Source organism: Mesocricetus auratus, unplaced genomic scaffold, assembly GCF_017639785.1.
Source record: "Mesocricetus auratus isolate SY011 unplaced genomic scaffold, BCM_Maur_2.0 Super-Scaffold_100026, whole genome shotgun sequence".
Classification (NCBI taxonomy): Eukaryota; Metazoa; Chordata; class Mammalia; order Rodentia; family Cricetidae; genus Mesocricetus; species Mesocricetus auratus.
This window is the reverse complement of record NW_024429207.1, coordinates 23,071,580-23,090,569: the sequence shown is the minus strand read 5'-3', so window position 1 is coordinate 23,090,569 and position 18,990 is coordinate 23,071,580. Positions and strand designations below refer to the sequence as shown.

The window sequence follows — 18,990 nt, the reverse complement described above, 5'->3', positions numbered from 1 at the left end:
GGTTTTGTCTTCAGTTTCTGACCACCCCTTCTTCGGCTCTAAATGTGAACCTCCCATTTTCTTGGCTAATTAAGCTGTTTATAGGGTTTATTATAGCCTTAGGGGTTGTTGCAATTACATGTCTATCTACCACTTCAAACTCAGTAAATAAGCACCAGTACTTATGATTTTTTTACTGATCCCTTACATTAGGATGTTCCATTTTGACCCTTCTGCTTCCTTGTTTCTTTGGTTGATAAACTCAGCAGCTTCTCCCTTCTATCCCAGGGACAGACTTCATTTACATCTCAGCACCTCAGAATTTGTATTACAGCAAAGGACTTGGAATTCTATATCCAAACTCTGAACACATGCTGCATTCCTACTTTCTATTTATCAAGTCACAAGAAATGCCTATCATGGTCTGACCCCATTGAAGCTATGTAGATCACACACACACACACACACATACACACACACACACACACACACACACACACATTTCCCTTTCATCTAATCCCTCTAATCTCTCTACTTTCTTGACTACAAAACACTGAAAGCTAAGGATCATATTGAATCCTTTCCAGAATCTGCCATGGCATTTGTTATAATACTGTGACAGGTATTTATTCAACATCCATTAGCTGACATTAACTGAGTAATTGATTCTTACTTGTCTTTTTTAGATGATATAGTGTCCTCAGTGAATGAAAAAGAAACAAACCCCAACCTTTTAGATAATAACTTTGCTTTGATGGGGACTATGACAACACAAAGGATTAAAGGTCACTGTTATTCATAGGGACTTTTACAGTAAGGACAGAAATGTCATCCCTGATGAAATATTAGTGATTTGAAAAGATTTTGCAGAGCTGTTCCTATTTTGAAGATAGTTGCATGTTTTACCAGTCTTCCCAGTAGATGACCACAGAGTGGAATCCTGTAAAGGGCACTGAACAAGAGAAGATGAGCTTTCAATCATATATGACAACTTACAGGAAACACATAGACTTTTACAGTCAGCTGGTTGTCAAACGGCATAAATAGCAGGATTATTGCGTATACCTTTGACTAAAAACCATTTTTAGCCAAGAAAGGGAGAAGGCCAACTCAGGAATATTGACACTAGTCTATAGTTTCTTTCTATATTTTCTTGCCTTCCTCTGCTGGCCCACCTCCTCCCCCTCACCTTCTCTCACACTCACCGATCCCACACAGCCCTCCCATGGCAATAGGAACAGCAAACCTGCTGGAGTGCTTAAAGGAATTCTGGTTCCTCTTATATAAAAACTTTGATTTGAACACTGACACTTCCACATGTGTAAGGGGAGATGTTTCTAGAAGTTGCTGGATCTTACTAAATCCCCATTCCTAAGGTTCAGGTGGTACGGAACTAGAAGGGATAGTGGAAAAGCAGGCACATCTAGAGAGCAGGCTTCAGTAGACTCTGGCTAGTTGCTGTGACTATGTCTTTCCATATCAGTTAACAGCTTCTGGAAGAATAAAAAGTCTTTATGATCTCTACTCTTGTTAAAAAGCAAAAACCACAGGCTGGACTGAGGCTCAGTGGTAGAGGTCTAGTCTAGCCTTGGACTGGATCCCTACAAACAAAATATAATCTACAACTGACAGAGCAACACCAGTACTCCATTTTACTAAGGAACGCTGCTGCTTTGTATTTTCTATTAAACAGCATTAAATGTTTGTACTGTGACAGGGCTCATAAAGATCTCAATGTTAGACCATGATGTATTTCAGAGGTTGACAAACATATGAAGGCTAGATAGTAAATAGTTCTGGTTTTATGGTTCGAAGACAGCCTCTCCAAATCTACTGCACTCTACCATGGCACTATGAGAGTAGCTAGAAGCAATGTTCATGTGAATGATAGCTTTGTTCTCAAAAACTTTATGGAGTAAAGCTGAAATTTGATTGTCACGTCCTTTCCACCTTTCTAAAAACATTACTCTTGTGGTGTTTTCCCTCCTTGATGTATTTATAGATGAAAGAACTATTCTTAGCTTGTGACAGACAGGGAACGGACCAGATTTGCCCTGAAGCCATTGTGTTGCCTCTATCCAGTGCTCTTATGACTTAACTAGATGTCTAAAGCTGAGAGCCAATCCAAAGAAATTAAGACCAAACTTCCTGCCTTGTGTTTCCTTTGAAAAAAGTATCTAGATGTTCAAGGTTGCTGAGCCCCAAGGTAGACAGTCTGACTGCAGAACTCTAAGACATTGATCCTTTTACATGTTTAGGGATCTTTGGCACTTCAAGATAAAAGCTATAATAACTAAACAGTAAAAATCCTCAAGCTTTTGCTTTTCAGGTGGCAAATCTTGGTCCCAGTCAGTTCTAGAAATATCCAGGAGTCCACAGTGTGTAGGAGTTTTGGATATACAGCCCAGAAAAAACAAATAGGCTAGATGATGACTTTATCAGCTGCATGGCTGTGGGAAACCCCTTGGATGTTCTGATCTAGGGTAGGTAGGCATCCAGGGCTAAAGAAACTGAATGTCTAAAGGAGGCAAAAATAAAACTCTCAATTGGCACAGATCTGTGACCATACTGTAGCAAGTGACATGTGTTTCCTGAAATAACTTTTAGACTCATTCTTTGAATTTACACAAACACACTCAGTATAACACAAAAATTCTCTAAGTTTCCATTTATTTTTAGTAGTGTTGGAATCATTTCAGTCTTAATCAAATGATCTGCCTTGCCCTTAACAGGCATTCAATTAAAGTGTCTATAGCAGAAAAAAAACTGTAAAAAACTAAACTAAACTCTTATTGCAATAGACTGTTCCTGAAAGATAGTGATGTCATTTTATGGGGTGAATATATGCAAACACGATATGATTTTTTAAAAATGTGGTAGGCCATATATACAACTGGTTTTCTCCATAGCACACTTTTGAAATTATCAGTTCCTAAGATATAAGTCCCATTTTTCTTCACAATAACTCTGATGCATTTGGAGACCAGCTGGTAAAAACACAAATTTAGCAAACATTACCAGTAAAAAATGGAAATTATCTTGATTTTAAGCCATTTCCCAAGTCAATCAGTGGTTCCCTCTCCTGTCTCTCTGTGTCTGTCTCTCCCTCCACCCCCTGTCCCTTCCTCTTCTGAAATGAAGAAACCTAAACATTACCCTAAACTAAAAATTCTAAATAATCAGAAATATAGCTGAAGAAAACCTCATTTTCTTTCTGTACCGAATAACTTAGAAATGTGGGGTTATATTATGCTCATTTAAGAGACTGCAGATTGTTAGTCTATGTTCTAAACTCCAGAGAGCCTTGTGTCATAGCTTTTTCAAATTCTAACCAACTGAAGTAATTTAGATAACTAAGCCTATTTTGGGTGGTACCTCACAGTAATTTCACATCTACCATGCATATGTCATCTACCATGCAGACAGAAGTCCTAACCACTGAATTTTGAGATTGACTTTAGAATCTTGTAGGTTTTCAGTTCAAGTCATTTTCCCAGAGCTCTAGACTCACATGGCTTGGTGCTCATTGGGATGGTCACTGAGTAAGCACAGATAAATTATAAGGTACTGGAAACTAAGGGTCACCCTAAGATGATGAAACACATTTATCTATATAAGTTCTTGAGGTAGTAATGGTTTACTAAATTAAATTTAATTGTGTTTTGTTGAGCATTTCAGTTTTCTATACAACTGAGTTCTTCCTTATTTTTCTTCTGTGATTAATTTAGTCTTTTAGACTTCCTTGTGACCTAGCTAAATTTTTAATCTGGACCTTTCTGTAATCTAGGCCACACCTTCTGCTGGAAGCTTTTATAAGGGAAGGTTCCTATCTGAGACCATCAGAGCCCTGGAGAATGTTCTGAAGAGCTATCAAGGGCACACTGTACTTCCTTGGAACCTCCCCTCAACGAGCAGTCAACAAAGCTTTCCATTTACTTGGTTAAAGCTGGGCTACAGGGGGCAATATACCTCCTTCCTCAAAAAGTGTCAGTTATTCCTATGATAAATGTGCCAATGAATTTTATTGGAACATACATCAGGGGTCCACATTTGGGCTGCAGCCAAATATTGTCGGCAATAGAGGCTCTTTTCCTAGGTACAGGGCATAATTTCATTAAGGATTTGGGCTTCTACCCAACACTGTCAGCCAATTGCATCTGTAACCCCAAAGGTAGCAAGTTTGTTTACATTCCAAAAAAATATATATCTAAATCAAGTTTTTTTGTTGTTGTTGTTAAAAAACTTAATTTAGGAATATCTTCTTTCTGAAGGGATTACCAGTTAGAAAAAATAAAAAGTAAGTTGAGCTATCTATAATAAATTAGAAAACATTGTTTCTAGAATAGTGCATAATCCTACTATACAGTATGGAATAGGGAATTGAAACACAGTTCTAATGAAACAATATTAGTATCTCTGCTATCATCCTAATTGTCTCATTTAATGAAAGCCTCTTATGTGACCCAAAGCAACCCTCCACACAGTTCTTTAAATGCAAATAGAAGAGAAAAGCCATTCTTAGTGAATAACAGTAATTGGATACATCATAACCATTTGCTCCACTCATCAAGCTTCCATCTCGAAATTTGAAGCTAGCTGGGAACTCAACAATCTGCAAAGCCACTGTCAAGGTAAAGCTAGTAAGGATTTTTGCCTACTGCTACTCCTGAGTGAGCAAGAGGCAGGTCATGGCTTCATGTGAAAAGGAGATGGCCACCATGTTGGTCTGAACATCCTGGCCCCTTCCAGAGCTCCTTTCTACCACCTGCTCCTGGAAAGAAAGCCAGAAGGGACCTTCACTCTTTGGATAATGTATGGGGAGCCCCTGGGCCAAGAAGTTTCTGTGAGCTGCCAAATGAGAACGCAGCTAGTTACAGTCTGCTTCAAAGCTCCAGTTTTCTTCCTCCCTGGATACACAAGACAATTTCTGGCTTTTGGAAGTGGAACAATGACAAAGACCACCAAATCAAAACCTGGACTTCGTTTTAAATTGAAATATACCCATGGGGGGGTGGGGAAGTATTCAAATTCAAGTCAATTGTCTTCTTTAATCACCTTGAGGCATTTCTGAGAACCCTGATGGCAAAGTGTGACAGGTTTATTCCAAGAGAAAAGCATGCCATGCAGATCCTGAGTGAGGGAAGGGTAAAACCGTTAGACCTTTCACTCTGCAGACTACTTGGTGTGAACTTCAGCCCTATGAATGCGGCTTTGACCCCATAAGCTCACGCACCACTGAGAGAGGCTAGTCCAAGGGGCACAGTGACAAATACGGTGAAATCACGGTGATACCCACTTGCATGCCATAGCAACAGCATCTCCAGACGTAGCCATTGTTAACATTTTCAGTATAGTTCTCACTGGTGCTTGGGAAGGTATCACTCAGGCTGTCTGGGGGGCTCTGCTATGCCCACTTTTCAGAAAAGGGTCATGTTTAAAGAGAGAAGCTTACTTCTTCCAAGATCAGTATGAACTTACCAGTGCCTAGCAAAAACAAAACAAAACCAAAAACAAGCAAAACTCCAAACCTGGTGCCAACTCTTTTTATCGCACCTTGGCACTAACAATGAGAGTGTAAGATCGTAAAAAGCTTCCTTTCCATATTGCCTTCAGGATGGACACCTGCCACTTACAATCCGTATACAGCTTGTTCATGGCTAAACCTGTCCCAGGGCTGCCTCTTTTCTGCTTCATATCAGCAGGCAGTTTCATGAGTCATTGAATCCATCTGAAATGAAGCCCAAGTGCCCAGCACTCTGCTGTGTTAGGCCCCTCTGGCCTCATGGGCTTTTCAGAGTTTAGAGCCTAAGTAAGTCTACCGGGCTAGAACCAGAAAATCTGATTTAAACTTCATTGTATGTCACCTTCAGGGACCTACATAATGCTATTTCCCTGTGCATTAATTCTCCTAGATGTCATGAAGGGATTTTTATTTTTTTTATTTGGAAATGCAACCTTAAATGTAAGGATGTGCTTTCTGGCTTCTAGCCTGCAGACCCAAGAAAGCTCTGTCTGGTGCCATCACAGTAAAGTTCCAAGCAGGAATGAGACGGAAGTTGCTGTTCTATATGCATCCCGGACTCATCTTTGTGAAGCCCCCTTACCCTCCCTTCTTCACCTCCAAGGCCTGCTCTGGAACTTTGCCATCTTTGAGAATTTTTCTTCTCACATGAGCAGGCCGCCTTATGACTCCCTGGGTCATTCTCTCCACCCGCTGGCCATTTCACTACACTGATGCTTCCAATTAAGAGGGTGGACAGAGGGAATGACAAGATATGACCTCAATGTGAGGAGACTCTGCTTCTCATTAAAGGTCCTGCTGAAAGCTGTGAAGGTACGAAAACAAGATGTCACTGTGCCATTCATCAGCCACAAGGCTGGAGAACTTTCATTAGTTCTCAACTTTTACAGTATCACCCATGAACCTCACACCTGAGACACATTTGATCTGTTTGAACTAGATGACTAACAAGAAATATGTTTCTCTGGCATTGCTGCCAAATTTTCAAATAAGTCTACTATTAGGGAAGGCCTTGGGAAAGACAGTTAATAAGATGTAATTTTCTTCTACTTTGGCTGTTTCCCCTCTATTCATCCAGCCATATCACCTGCATCTGTTCCCATAGCAACACAGTAAAGCTTCGGCCTCACAAGAGTTTCCTGAATGTAGAAATCATAAGGCCTTATAGACTCTGGAACTCCTACTCACAAGCTTCACATACTAAGACATACAGGAAAAGACAACTTGGTTTTCTAGCTTGCTTTTTTGTTAAGATTCACTTTCAAAAATCCCTTGATCCCTGTTTGTGTCAACTCTACTTCCAAGGAGGCAGGATGTCATGGTCAAGATAGTGTCCTGTGGAAGAATTCAAAGCATTTATTCAGGAGTTATTTATTGAATTTCTCCTAGGTTGACGGCCTTACCTATACATGCTTAATTGTAATTTATAAATAAGTATCATACAATGCAAACTAATATGTCAGTTTAGATATGGTGGAATTCTAGGCCTCTGAAGTAGTGCTTTTATCCAGTGCTACCTGCATATTGACAATTATACATTGCCTGTGTTTCAGATTTATAAATTTTATAGTTATTCCTAACCGTGTGAGAATTAAATCAGTAATCTGGTATTACATAATAGGAAATGGATTTCATTCCACCTCTCATATATGTTTCTCTGCATGAAGGATGATGTTCATTTCTGGTACTCCATGTGGCCTCACTGAGAATGCCCCGATAGGCTTCTATGCTTGAATGCTGGGTCCACACTTTGTGGAAGTGTTTGGGAAGGATCAGGAAGTATGGCCTTATTGGACTGGGTGTGGCATTGTTGGAGGAGGTGTGTCAATGGGGGTGGGCTTTGATATTTCAAAAGTGCATTGTAGGCCCAGTCTTGTCTACAACTTCCAAATCGAATATGAGTTTTAAGCTCCTGCTCCAGCACCATGCCTGCCTAACTGCTGCCATGCTCTGTGCCATGATGACCAATGATCATGGACTAACCCTCTGAAACTGTAGACAAACTCCAATTGAATGCTTTCTTTTGAAAGTTACCTTGGCCATGGTGTCTCTTTATAGAGCAATAAAACAGTAACTACTATAATACTCTACATGAAAATATAAAAGGAACTTGCCCATTTCAGCAAAGTGAGATTGAGGTGAGCCAAGGTAGACTGTAAGCACTCTTCTTATGCTGTGTCTCCAGATAGTTTAGCACACGTCAGCCTTAGACTCAGTAGCACCCTCCACCTTGAAGGAGGCCGGAAGTAGAGCTAGAGGCGAATCCTCTATTCCTGGCATCGTCTTGACAAGAGCAACAAAGTCATAAGGAAGCTTTCCTCAGTGAGGAGGGACTACAGTTAAGTCAGGGCTCTGGGAACAGCAGACGAAGGGGAATTGCAGGGCACTGACCACTTTTATAGGCACAGTTCACCAGAACAGTCAGGACTGCTCTGGGTGGACATTTTTATATTTTTCCTGCAGGTTCACACCACAGAGACAGAAAGCTGAGCAGGTGGCAACAGATCCTACATGACCTAACTAGTTCCTTTCTGCTCCTTTACAGAAAGTGTGCTGACCCTAGTTGAAATCATTCACTTCAGTTAGGCTTTTGAAGATCAAAGATGGAGAACAAAGAGGAAGGTAGGGAATGCTGCCTGATGAACTGAATATGTTACCTATAAGATTTCAAGTAGATTATACACCTCCATGCTTTTCTAATTTGGTATTCATCCTGACAATGTGGAGGTGAACATTGAACATTTGTTGAAAGTGTTCTGGGCACTATGTTGGAAAATTTCCACAAAATAGGTATTTGAATTACCTATGTCAAGGGAGTTTAGACTGTCCTGGATATGAGGTGTTATGGGAAAACAAACAAGCCAACAGGCTCATGACCAGGCAGCTAACTCCAGCATGGACAACTGATGTTTGTTAGTGTCTGGGAATAAAAGATGCTAAATGTCACCCTCAGCTTAATTTGCAATTTCCCTACAATGTGAGGTCAGAAATACATGACTTTGGAGCCACAGTCTCTAGATCTATTGTAAATGGAGACAGAACAGAGCTGGAGCACATGTTCTCTCTATAAATCAGTAGAAGTGCACAGGGTTGCATGGGGACTGTGGGATAAGGCAACATCTGTTTGGTAACCGATAATTTAATAATCATAACTTTTAAAATTAGAATAGAGACTTAATATAATATCTATGCTATATGACCTATAACTACAAGAAAAACTTGAGGATATAAGTAACATGCTTACACAGACTGGAGCTGGCTACATTACCTGGGCTGCAGAGCAAACTTGAGTCCCTACTAAGCAAGCATCCTCTCCTCTCATCTCCTCTCCTTTCTTCCCCCTACCCTTCCCTCCCCTCCCACCTCTTTCTTTTTCTGTCTCCCTATCCCTCAACAAAATTTATTTTCTGAGTCCCTTTTTCATTCTGTGTCCATGTTGATCAGAAAGTGAACAGTTGTGTTCAAGGATGACAACCATGCAATCTCTCCTCTTTTAAACTTGCTAAGTTTGAACCCTCTCTAAGCTATTGTTTTTCCTGCACATTCATATTTTAATGTTTTTATTTCCAGTATAAGCCTTTGCCTTTAAAAAAAGATATCTATTCTTTGGGGATGTGCCTATTCGCTGTAAATTCATTTTTTTTTCTGGCAACAGTGCCTCCTTCAAGTTTCTGGTTGGATCCTTCACTTGTGGGTTCTGGATCCACTCTGAAGCAGGGAGCAGTACTCTATCTTTTCTTGGCAGACACATACCCTCCCTTTCGGATTAAAAAAGGGTCAGGCATGATGTCTGTGGAAATAAGGAGAGAAGGTGAGAAGGGAAGGGCAAGCCAAACAGTGAGAAAATAGCTTTTTTTTCTGAAAAGAAAAACAAAACAAATCGATAGTACCAAAGGAAAGGGAAATAATAATGACTGGTAGAATCCACTCTTATCAGCTTATTTTGGGGTATATAGGGAATCATGGTGAGGAGAATTTTTATTTGTCAAGGCCTTATCCCCAAGAGTCATCCTAAACCCAGCACAATCCTATCTTCTACCATCCACTGGTGTTGCTCTGGGAAGCTCACCAGTACCCCTGCTCCTCTGAGATAATGGAGCTTATTAGGGGTTTGTCGGCTCCAGGACAGGATAGCAGCTAACCCATGCAATAACGAGGACTGTCACTTTCTGCAGGATACTATTTGGGTGGTGAAAAGAAGATAACTTCCTGTTCACTTGGTGGCAGATATAAAAAGTTGTCCTGAAATGCCCTTTAAATTGTATGCAGGCACCCATTTTTGCAAACTGAGTATGTCCCCATTAGGGGCTAGAGAGGACATACAAGATATTTGTTGCCCCGAGTTTATGTACCAGTGTAAGCTATGTTCTAATCATTCACCAGGATAACACAGTCTATGTTCCTGTTTGAATGACCCAAATAGCAAAGCTGGACACATGGTCAGAACCAATTTTAGGACTTTATGGTAATGTGCCCTGAGGCAGAGTGAGACGGCTGTAGACACTTGACACAATGATACAACAGCTGGACTCCTTAGAAAAATGTACTAGAGAAATCCACCAAGATACCCATCCCACATGGCTGCCCCAGCTCACTTTATTTTTCAGGGTTTGCTAAGTCAAACCATTTGCAAAAGTTGCCCCCAATTACCTATTGATGCTGTTTTTCTGTGCTAACATCTGCCAGTCCTTGCCTTTGGCGTTGGGGGTATCAAACGTAGCACAGATCCTCTGTCGGATGGAATAGGGAATTTTGAAGGCTTTTGGGCCAGTCTGTGCAGGGAAAGTACTGTCCTCTTGTGCGAAGAAAGTGATGGTTTCTCGTTCACTCTATAAGCAAGATAAGTGATGCATGATCAGATCCAAAGAAAAACATGACCGACATTTTTGTATTTGTGAAAAAACATCTGTGTTAACACACATGCTCAAAACGCATTCATAAAACACACTGACAGATTCCCTTAGCTTTCAAGATCGTAAGGGCCTTCTTTAGTGGCCCATCAGTCATGTCCTAAAGATTTACAGAAGCTGCTTCCATAGGGATATCATAGGTCACCAGTATCCTGCCTTACCTGGTAAGGGCAGAATTAGGTGGCTTTTGTTTCATTTTATTTTATTTTTTAAGGCTCTCAGAGATAGATGAGAATTAGTATGAAGAAGCTACCTGGTGACATATTTGGGTTCAGTATGAGGAATGACCCTCTGATAGTCATTGAGACCAAAGATGAATGGGCTGATCAAAGCGGCAGACTGGGAAGCTGTAAGGGGAGACTGTATGTTAATGCTACAAAAGTTTGTTCTATTCCCCAGTCCTAAAGCTGTATGGCACTATGATAAATCTTGGTTTTGATTTAAGTCCCCTCAGTGAGACAGACGCTGCCAGAGACAGCCCTTCTGTGAGCTGTGTGCAGCAGTGTGCTGACTGGAAGGCTACTTCGCATGCTGTCTGCCCACCTGCTTCTAGTGGACAGCTGTCCAGTCAGGATTAGCTATATCTGCGCATCACAACTGTTAGGTCACCACATACAAAATGAAGTCACAAGGATATCTGTCAGGTTGCAGCCGTGGTTGATAGGCTCATATGGACTAATAGAATCTTAAGAATTCACAAATATCTGGTGGAATGAAGCCCATGATTATTATAAGCCATAAAATAAAAGAGATACTGCTGTCATAAAGGAGAAAAGGCTGTCTCTCTTCTGTCTGTCTGTCTGTCTGTCTGTCTTTGTCTTTGTCTGTCTCTCTCTGTCTCTCTGTCTGTCTGTCTCTGTCTCTCTCTCTGTCTCTGTCTCTCTCCCTCTCTGTGTGTGTCTTTCTGTCTCTCTCTGTCTCTCTCCCTCTCTCCCTTCCATTTCTCTTTCCTTCCCTTGGCCCCAAGTCTTTTGACTGTATTGGGTTGGGAAGGTTGGTAAATTCACTATAATAAGATGCAGCTCCAGACTTGGAGGCATCTCCTACTGCTCTGGAAGACAGACAACGCTCAAGCTCTGATCTGCCTGTAAAGGAGATGTGTAGCCAAGAGATCAGAATAATTGTGGCCTATTGACATCACAAGGAATGGGGACTTGTGTCCCACAGGATAAGGAACTGAGTTGTAGCAACAACTTGCACTAGCTTGGTTCAGTTAGTGAGACAGAGTACAGCTATGCCATGTTTGAACTTTTGACTTACAATAATAGGATTTCTTTATGCCTCCAATTGGTGGCAACCTGTTACGTTAAAGAGAAAAGTAAATCAAGGAGGGGGGAAGGATTGGTAATGAGATTGTAAACCCCGCTCATCCAGCATGGCATATTGCATCCCTCTTCATGGCAGCACATGGCTTGTTACCACTCTAAATCCTGTACTAATTTCTCCATGACTTGTGACCTTTTTATGTCTTTCTACTGTGGGCATTGCAGTCATTGTGACCCTCTTCAGACAGTGTCATGTGTGTGAAACTGTAAGAATCAGGTGTGGTAAGTTTTCTTCAAGATCTGTCAGCTAAAAAGTCTGGCTGATGGAGGGTTTTATTAATGTTTGGCAATGCATTTTACTTTTTCCAGTATCAATGGACATGGTGACATGGCTTGGATGTTGAAAACCCATGGGACCCCAAAGCATATCTTAGGTGTTTGAAGAGAGAACAGCTTCATGGTCAAACGCACATGTAAGGTATTGCATCTCACATTCCTGTTATCATTTTAGTTCTACTGACTGGTTTCAGTTGTGCTACATACCACAATGTATCTTATTCAGTTCTGTTACATACTACATTATTGAGCAATCTTATTTACTTCTGTTACTTACTACATTATAAAACAATCTTACACAGATTCTTTCAGTGTTGGTGTTACTTACTACATTATAAAACAATCTACACAGATTCTTTCAGTGTTGGTGTTTGGTATGATCTAATAACAAAAGCAGTTTTTAAATCAGGAATTTTTTTAAATGTCTCTGCAGTAGGACTCTGTTCTCCCTGGCTTATACCTCTTGATGCTATATAATCTCCCATATCAGCCTCCTAATGAGACTTCCTTCAATACAGACTCTCCAGACAGTAAAAAAGCTTGAAAGTCACCCACATAACTTGTGACACACCTGAAAATGCAAGCTGGATGTCCTAGTAATCATGCTAGCCCCCATTTTACTGCTTCAAAGCAAACTTGAAATACATAGAGCAGAGTGGTTATGAAAGGTCCTGTGAGGCTGATACACTATACTATGCCTTAGAATTTATGTGAAGGAGAATCTTCATGGAAGAGGTGTTTGTGTTGGCCTTGAAGGATTGGTAGGCATAGACTGAATAGACTTTGAGCAGATAGGTACTTATTCCAGGCAGAGTGGACAATTCTGTTTTGATATATTGGATGGTTATAAAATAAACCAACTCAGCTTCTTACTGCATAAAATAGGTTACAAGTAGACATTATTTTTTATCATGGTTTGTAAAATTTCTTTTAGCCTCTAAAAATGCAAATCAAGTGGGAATAGCTTATATATATATTATTTCTGACTTGAGGACTACAGCTGAAAGGAAGAGAGAAGGGAGAGGAGGCCGAAGAGGAAGGAAAAAAAAAAGAATTTTACTCAAATCAACATGGGATTCTTCTGTGTGAAATGGCACCAACACATATTAAGTGAGGGGAAGGTGGCTTGAAAGTGAAGAAAACAAAGGCCCAGGCTAAATAATTAAAAGACACAAAATTAACTTTGGACAACTTTACGCTACCTTGAATTGCTTGAAATAATAGAATCTTGGGCTGGGGATGTATCTTGGTTGGTTGGTACAGCACTTGGCTAGAATGTATAAGGCTCTATGTTCTGAAAAAGCAGGGATTGTGTGTGTGTGTGTGTGTGTGTGTGTGTGTGTGTGTGTGTGTGTTTGTGTGTGTTCATGAGGGTTGGGGTAAGGGGTAGACTTTGGGTATTTTTAACTATGTGTGTGCTGGGGATCTGAGATTGGATCCTCATGCTTCACATCCAGCATGTGACCAACTGGGCAGTTGCCTACAAACTGCACAGTCTTCAAAAAAAAATCAGACCAGATCTCAGACTGTGCTGAGACTAGTTAGTACAGTTTAACCCTCAAGAATCTCTTGGCAAGAGAAAAGGCACTTTGAAGCTGAAAATGAAGCAGGAGAAAGTGGTTTTCCTTTGAAGGTGAATAAAATATATGAGGTCAAATTTAAAAATAAGCATTTTAAAATTTATTACACTTTAATAAGTGGATCCATTTCACTTTTAACATTTCCAAACTTAAATATTTCCCCTCTAACAGGGTGGCACTTTATGTAACATTTACGATACATCCTAAAACACATCTGAACCAAGTAATAAGAATGCTGTAGGTACATCCCATTCTCTGAGTGCTTAAATTAAATATGCAGAGGAACAGTAGATTTTCATGCTCTGTACATCTGAGATAAGCGGCTGCTACCCAGTTAGCATAGGGAGTTGTAAATCACTGAGAGATTCTGAGTACTCTATTTTATAGCAGACAAATTATCCCCCAACTCCCACTACTTTTGGAGGAAAGATAAGAGAATTGCTTAAAGGGAAAATTGTAACATGCAAGATTCTCATTTAAGTCATTTCTACCCCAAACTGTCTTCAATAATATTATATTAGAAAAAAGTGATGGGATAAATTATGCGAGGTTTCTTTCCTGTTCCTTAGAGTGTCCCTGGCTACAGATTTTAGATTGATGACAGTGTTGATTGACAGAGCACCAGTTGGCAGTAGTCATTATGTAATTCAACAGGATTGTATCTAAGAGGAAGGAATTCACTGACTAACACAATACTAGTCACATAGATTTTTTTTAAAAGGTATACTATTTTGGCTAAAACCCTTTTATTTTAAGGATCATTGCAAAGATAGTATTTATTTGGAGAACCATTTAGACCAGACACATGAAGGGAAATGACAGACATAACATGGCCACTGAGTGCATAGATTCAATGATCACTACGTTGACTTAGACATTTAACTCACATACTGACCATGAACACACATGCTTATATCCCTCATGATTACTGTCAAATAAAGGAAGTTGTGACACCAAGAGGACCCACTCAAGGAAGACAAAGAATGAAAAACCTGAGCTGAAATGCATAGGGATATGGGGGAAAAGATTAAGAAAATAAATGACATTTATCAAAAGTTACAAAAGTCCCATGTTATCATCACTGGATTCACTCAATAAGCCCTAGAGGCTAACTTCCTAAACTCCCCAAGTCAATGTTTCCAGTCTGGTGACCATGAAGTGTCACCCACATTCAAAACTAGTCTATGATTCCAAAGTCATTCATGTCTACAATGCCACCTTCCTCTTCCCCAGTAATCAGATTCTGACCACTGTCCATATTTAGCCCTTTGCTTCAACCATTTACTATGAAAGTCAAGTCAACCCAACAGACAATCTAAGCAATAGTGGAGAGGCTACATTAAATGCCCTTCTCTGATTATAAGACTGATGACTACTTTATATGCCATCCTAGAACCTTCATCCAGTAGCTGATGGAAGCAGAAGCAGGCACCCACAGCTAAACCCTGAGCTGATCTCTGGAATCTAGTTGCAGAGAGGGAGGAGTGATGAGCAAAGGGGTCAAGACCAGGCTGGAGAAACCCACAGAAACAGCTGACCTAAACAAGGGGCAGTTCATGGACCCCAGGTCAATATCTGGGAAACCAGCATAAGACTGTACCAGACCTCCTGAACAAGGGTGTCAGTTTGGAGGTCTGGTTAATCTATGGGGCCTTTGATAGTGGATCAGTATTTATCCCTAGTACATGAATTGACTTTGGGAGCCCACTCCACATTGGAGGATACTCTCTCAGCCTAGACACACGGGGGAGGGTTTAGGCCCTGCTCCAAATGGTATGACAGACTTTGGAGATCCCCATGGAAGGCCTCACCCTCACTGGGGAGCAGAAAGGAGATGGGACAGGGGGCCGGAAGGGGGGCAGGGGAGAGGGAACTGGGATTGACAAGTAAAACAAGCCTGTTTCTAATTTAAATTGAAAAAAGGAAAAAAAAGAAAGTCAAGTCAATTTTAGGAAAAGACAACAGGTGTTATTGATAACAGGATTCGTCCTTTCCCCAGATATTGGAAAGAGCTGGAGGGATAGTTCAATGGTGACATTATTAGAAGAAAAGTTGCACATGTAGAATACACATACTTTTCTTGACAATCTATAGTATACACATTGACATACTCCATCATCCAAATATTGGCATTCTATGTTTTCTTCTTTTGTGTGTTTGCATATAGGTAGATACTACTATTTTTGTGGTTGTGTCTCTGTATTGAGGCCAGAGAACAATCTTGAGTATTATTTCTTTTCAGGAATTATCTGCCTCGTGTTCTATTGAAACAGGTTCTCCCATTGGACCTAGATATTACCAACTAGGGTAGTGGGGTAGTAAGTTCCATAAATCTGCACATCTCTGCCTCTCCAGGACTGAGCTCCCAAGTTGAAGACTTGCATTATGGGTTATAATGAACCTCATTTGGGATCCTGAAATAATATGTAAGTAGAGTCTTTGAGCCTGAAGTCAGGTCTCTCATTTTCGCCACACATTAGCTCCATATCCTTAGACAAGAAGGGTGACTTCTTTGAGGTTTTATATCATAGACAATTGTGAGTGCAGTAAGATTTAGTCCACAGAGCAGTGATGGTTATATGACAAATGTGAAACAAGTGAAACAGAGCCTGAAATATAGGGGCTTTCAAAAGTTATTAGTCATCTTCTAATACAGAAAATGCTAATAAATTAGACATGCCTAAGATGCACTGGGTCTGGGTCAAATTCCTGCAGTAATACTTTAAGCAATTAATAAACCAATCCTTGACAGCATGAAAAGAGCAGTAAAGCATCCAAAAGCAGAAGGCTATGAACTAATTATTATCAGTCAACATTTCTGATACTATTTTGATACTTGTTTCACAGTATCCAGAGATACTGTGATGCTTTTTTCTCTTGATAGCTCAATGTCAATGTAAGCTTTGAATCATTAGTTAGAAAAGAGATGAGCCACAAAGGTAGGGAGGATTGGGCTTCTTGGCTAATGTTCCTTTGATGTACTTCATGAATTTAGTCAAGCAATCACAAAAAGTATCAGGGTGTACCAACTCTCTTATTTTGTCTTTTTTATATTTCCTGTAATAGCAGTGGATTCCCAGCATCCAGGTGTATTATAAAAACAGTGTCTTCAACCATAAAATCCTTTAGTTGACCTGTTAACAGACATGTCAGACAATCCAGATCTGATGCCTCATTCTTCTGCCTTTTGATGGGTGTGCTTGAAAATTAGGTATTTTCCAATTTTCTCTTTTGTTTTCATTTTAAAAATCTATGGCTGGGGAGGCATAGGCCCCAGAGGGAAACTTATTACGGTTGGTTAGCCAGGTTGTCATGGTGACATTCTAAATATTGATGCTTCTAACCATAGACAAATGCTACTTAATCAGGAAAGCTTCTATTTGCAGTGAATGGTAGTAAATGCAGACTTATGACTGCTCAAGATGGTGAGGATGGGTGATGGGGATGAGTACTCATCCCTAAATGGAGCATTTGTACTGTTCCCTCTAAGGTGCAGGAACCTCACAAAGGTAATTGAAAGAATGTAAGGACTAGAAAATGGCAAGAAGGATTATGAAATGTTACAGCCATTACAGACATATCTCACATTAGTTGCAGTTGCCTGTGCAGGGCATGCACAAGACTGGGGCCATCAATTGTCAATCATGGATTGGGCAGGGACTATAGAGCCCTACTCCTGCTTGCTAAACTATAGGCTACTGATGGGTTCTGGGAGAGATGTAACTATTTTCAGGTGTGTACCTACTAATGAACTCTCCACACTTTAATGGATAGTTCTAAACCTGTGGTCAAAGAGAAAGTCCTGGTTAAAATCAGTGGGTCACAAAATGAACAAACAAAAGGACATGGATATGAAGAAGGGACTTCGTGGGGGAGGGGAGACAGGAGTGGGAGGGAAATAGAGTATGAGAAATGAGAAATCAGCATGCATTGAATCAGTTTTCTCAACCATTTTAATGCAACCATTAAAAAGACCACATATCAGATATCCTGCATGTCATATATTTACACTACAATTTGTAACAGTAGCAAAATTAGAGTTAGGAAGTAGCAGTGAAATAATTTTATGACTGGGGGTCATCACCACATGAGGAGTTGTGTTAAAAAGTCTCATCATTAGGAAAGTTGTGAACCACCACATTATATACAGGTAAGCAGTTGTCAGCAAATTTAACCAATTAAAAAAAACTAGAAACAAACAAACAAAAAAAACCCAACACATCATCTAACTTCAGGATGAACTATTACTAACAGAGGTTACAGTCTAAGAAAAATAAGTTTCATATAACGTTTGTTTGTATTTTATCTTAAAATGCATTGCATTAAATATGCCAGGACTGTTTATGAAAGAGAGTCTAAAAATACCCTGCCTAGATTTCTGGATGTACTTTCCCCATTAAAGCTGCTTTAACACTAAATGCTAATTGGCAATAATGAATGCAAATAGCACACATACACATCAGTTAAGACAGCTATCAATTGTAAGACATGATCCTTGGGAAAGTTATCCAGTCCTCAGGAAAAAAAAACTATTTGGGGAATTAGCAATACTCACTTTGCATAAACAATGAGATGAAATGAAAATACAAAGATGGGATAATGCATTACAGTCATACACATTTGAAGGAAGAAAACTTGAAATTGAGTTGTAGGTATGTAGATATGTTAAATCTCTAGACAGGTTGTTTAATATAGCATTAATATTTATATGCTGATGAATACATATGTTCAAATCAGAGGGTCACAAAACAGACAAACAAAAAGACATGGATGTGGGAAAGGGAATTGGTGGGGAGAAGCTCCAAAGATGAAAAACACAAGGCAACTGTATCCTAAAGCATCCTTAAGAACCAGTGGAACAATAACCTGGTAGACCCCTAGTCTCCAACACTATGTTGATCCAGACATGTCAGCAGGTATCCCAGGCCTTCTGTGAATGAGGAAACTGTCCTGCCCACTTCTCCAAAAGTCCCTCTACAGAGCCTTGATTAAGTTCTCAGAGAGGTTAAGGTTCCCAGTCCAGTGGAAAGCTTGGCTCAATTCTGAGCCCGAGAAAGTTGGATTTTCCTCATTGGAAATAAGAGTCAAGAGTCTACATTTCCAAGTTCATAAGAATAGCCCAGCCATGACATGTATGCAAGCTTTATTTCTACTGTCCCTTAAGAAGGGACTCAAGGAAGCCACATCCCAGACTTACCTCTAGGATGGATGTCTGCACTTGGAGAATCTGTTCATGGCCTTTGAGCTGCCTGATGCAGATTTTGCAGGACAGCTGGGTGGTGGTGGGCGTGTAGCGCTCCAGGGAGAAGGCACAGTGCAAGGGCTGCCGGTTGCTGCTCCACACTCGGGAGAAGGGGACTTCCTGAAGTGGGGGGTAAGGAGAGGAGAGGCAGTGAAGA

At 40.3% G+C, this 18,990-nt stretch overlaps 1 protein-coding gene across 9 annotated transcripts in view; it reads right to left on the bottom strand.

Annotated features, from left to right (window-relative positions):
- Unc5d (unc-5 netrin receptor D) overlaps positions 1 to 18,990 on the bottom strand; it is a 519,921-nt gene that overhangs the window by 6,600 nt on the left and 494,331 nt on the right. For all 9 annotated transcript variants that reach the window (XM_005066591.4, XM_013110828.3, XM_005066592.4 and 6 more), the window contains 2 exons: positions 18,789 to 18,953; positions 10,151 to 10,329 (listed from right to left, as the gene is read on the bottom strand). In XM_005066591.4, the coding sequence (XP_005066648.1) occupies positions 10,151 to 10,329; positions 18,789 to 18,953 (344 nt within the window). The remainder of the gene's footprint in view (positions 1 to 10,150; positions 10,330 to 18,788; positions 18,954 to 18,990) is intronic.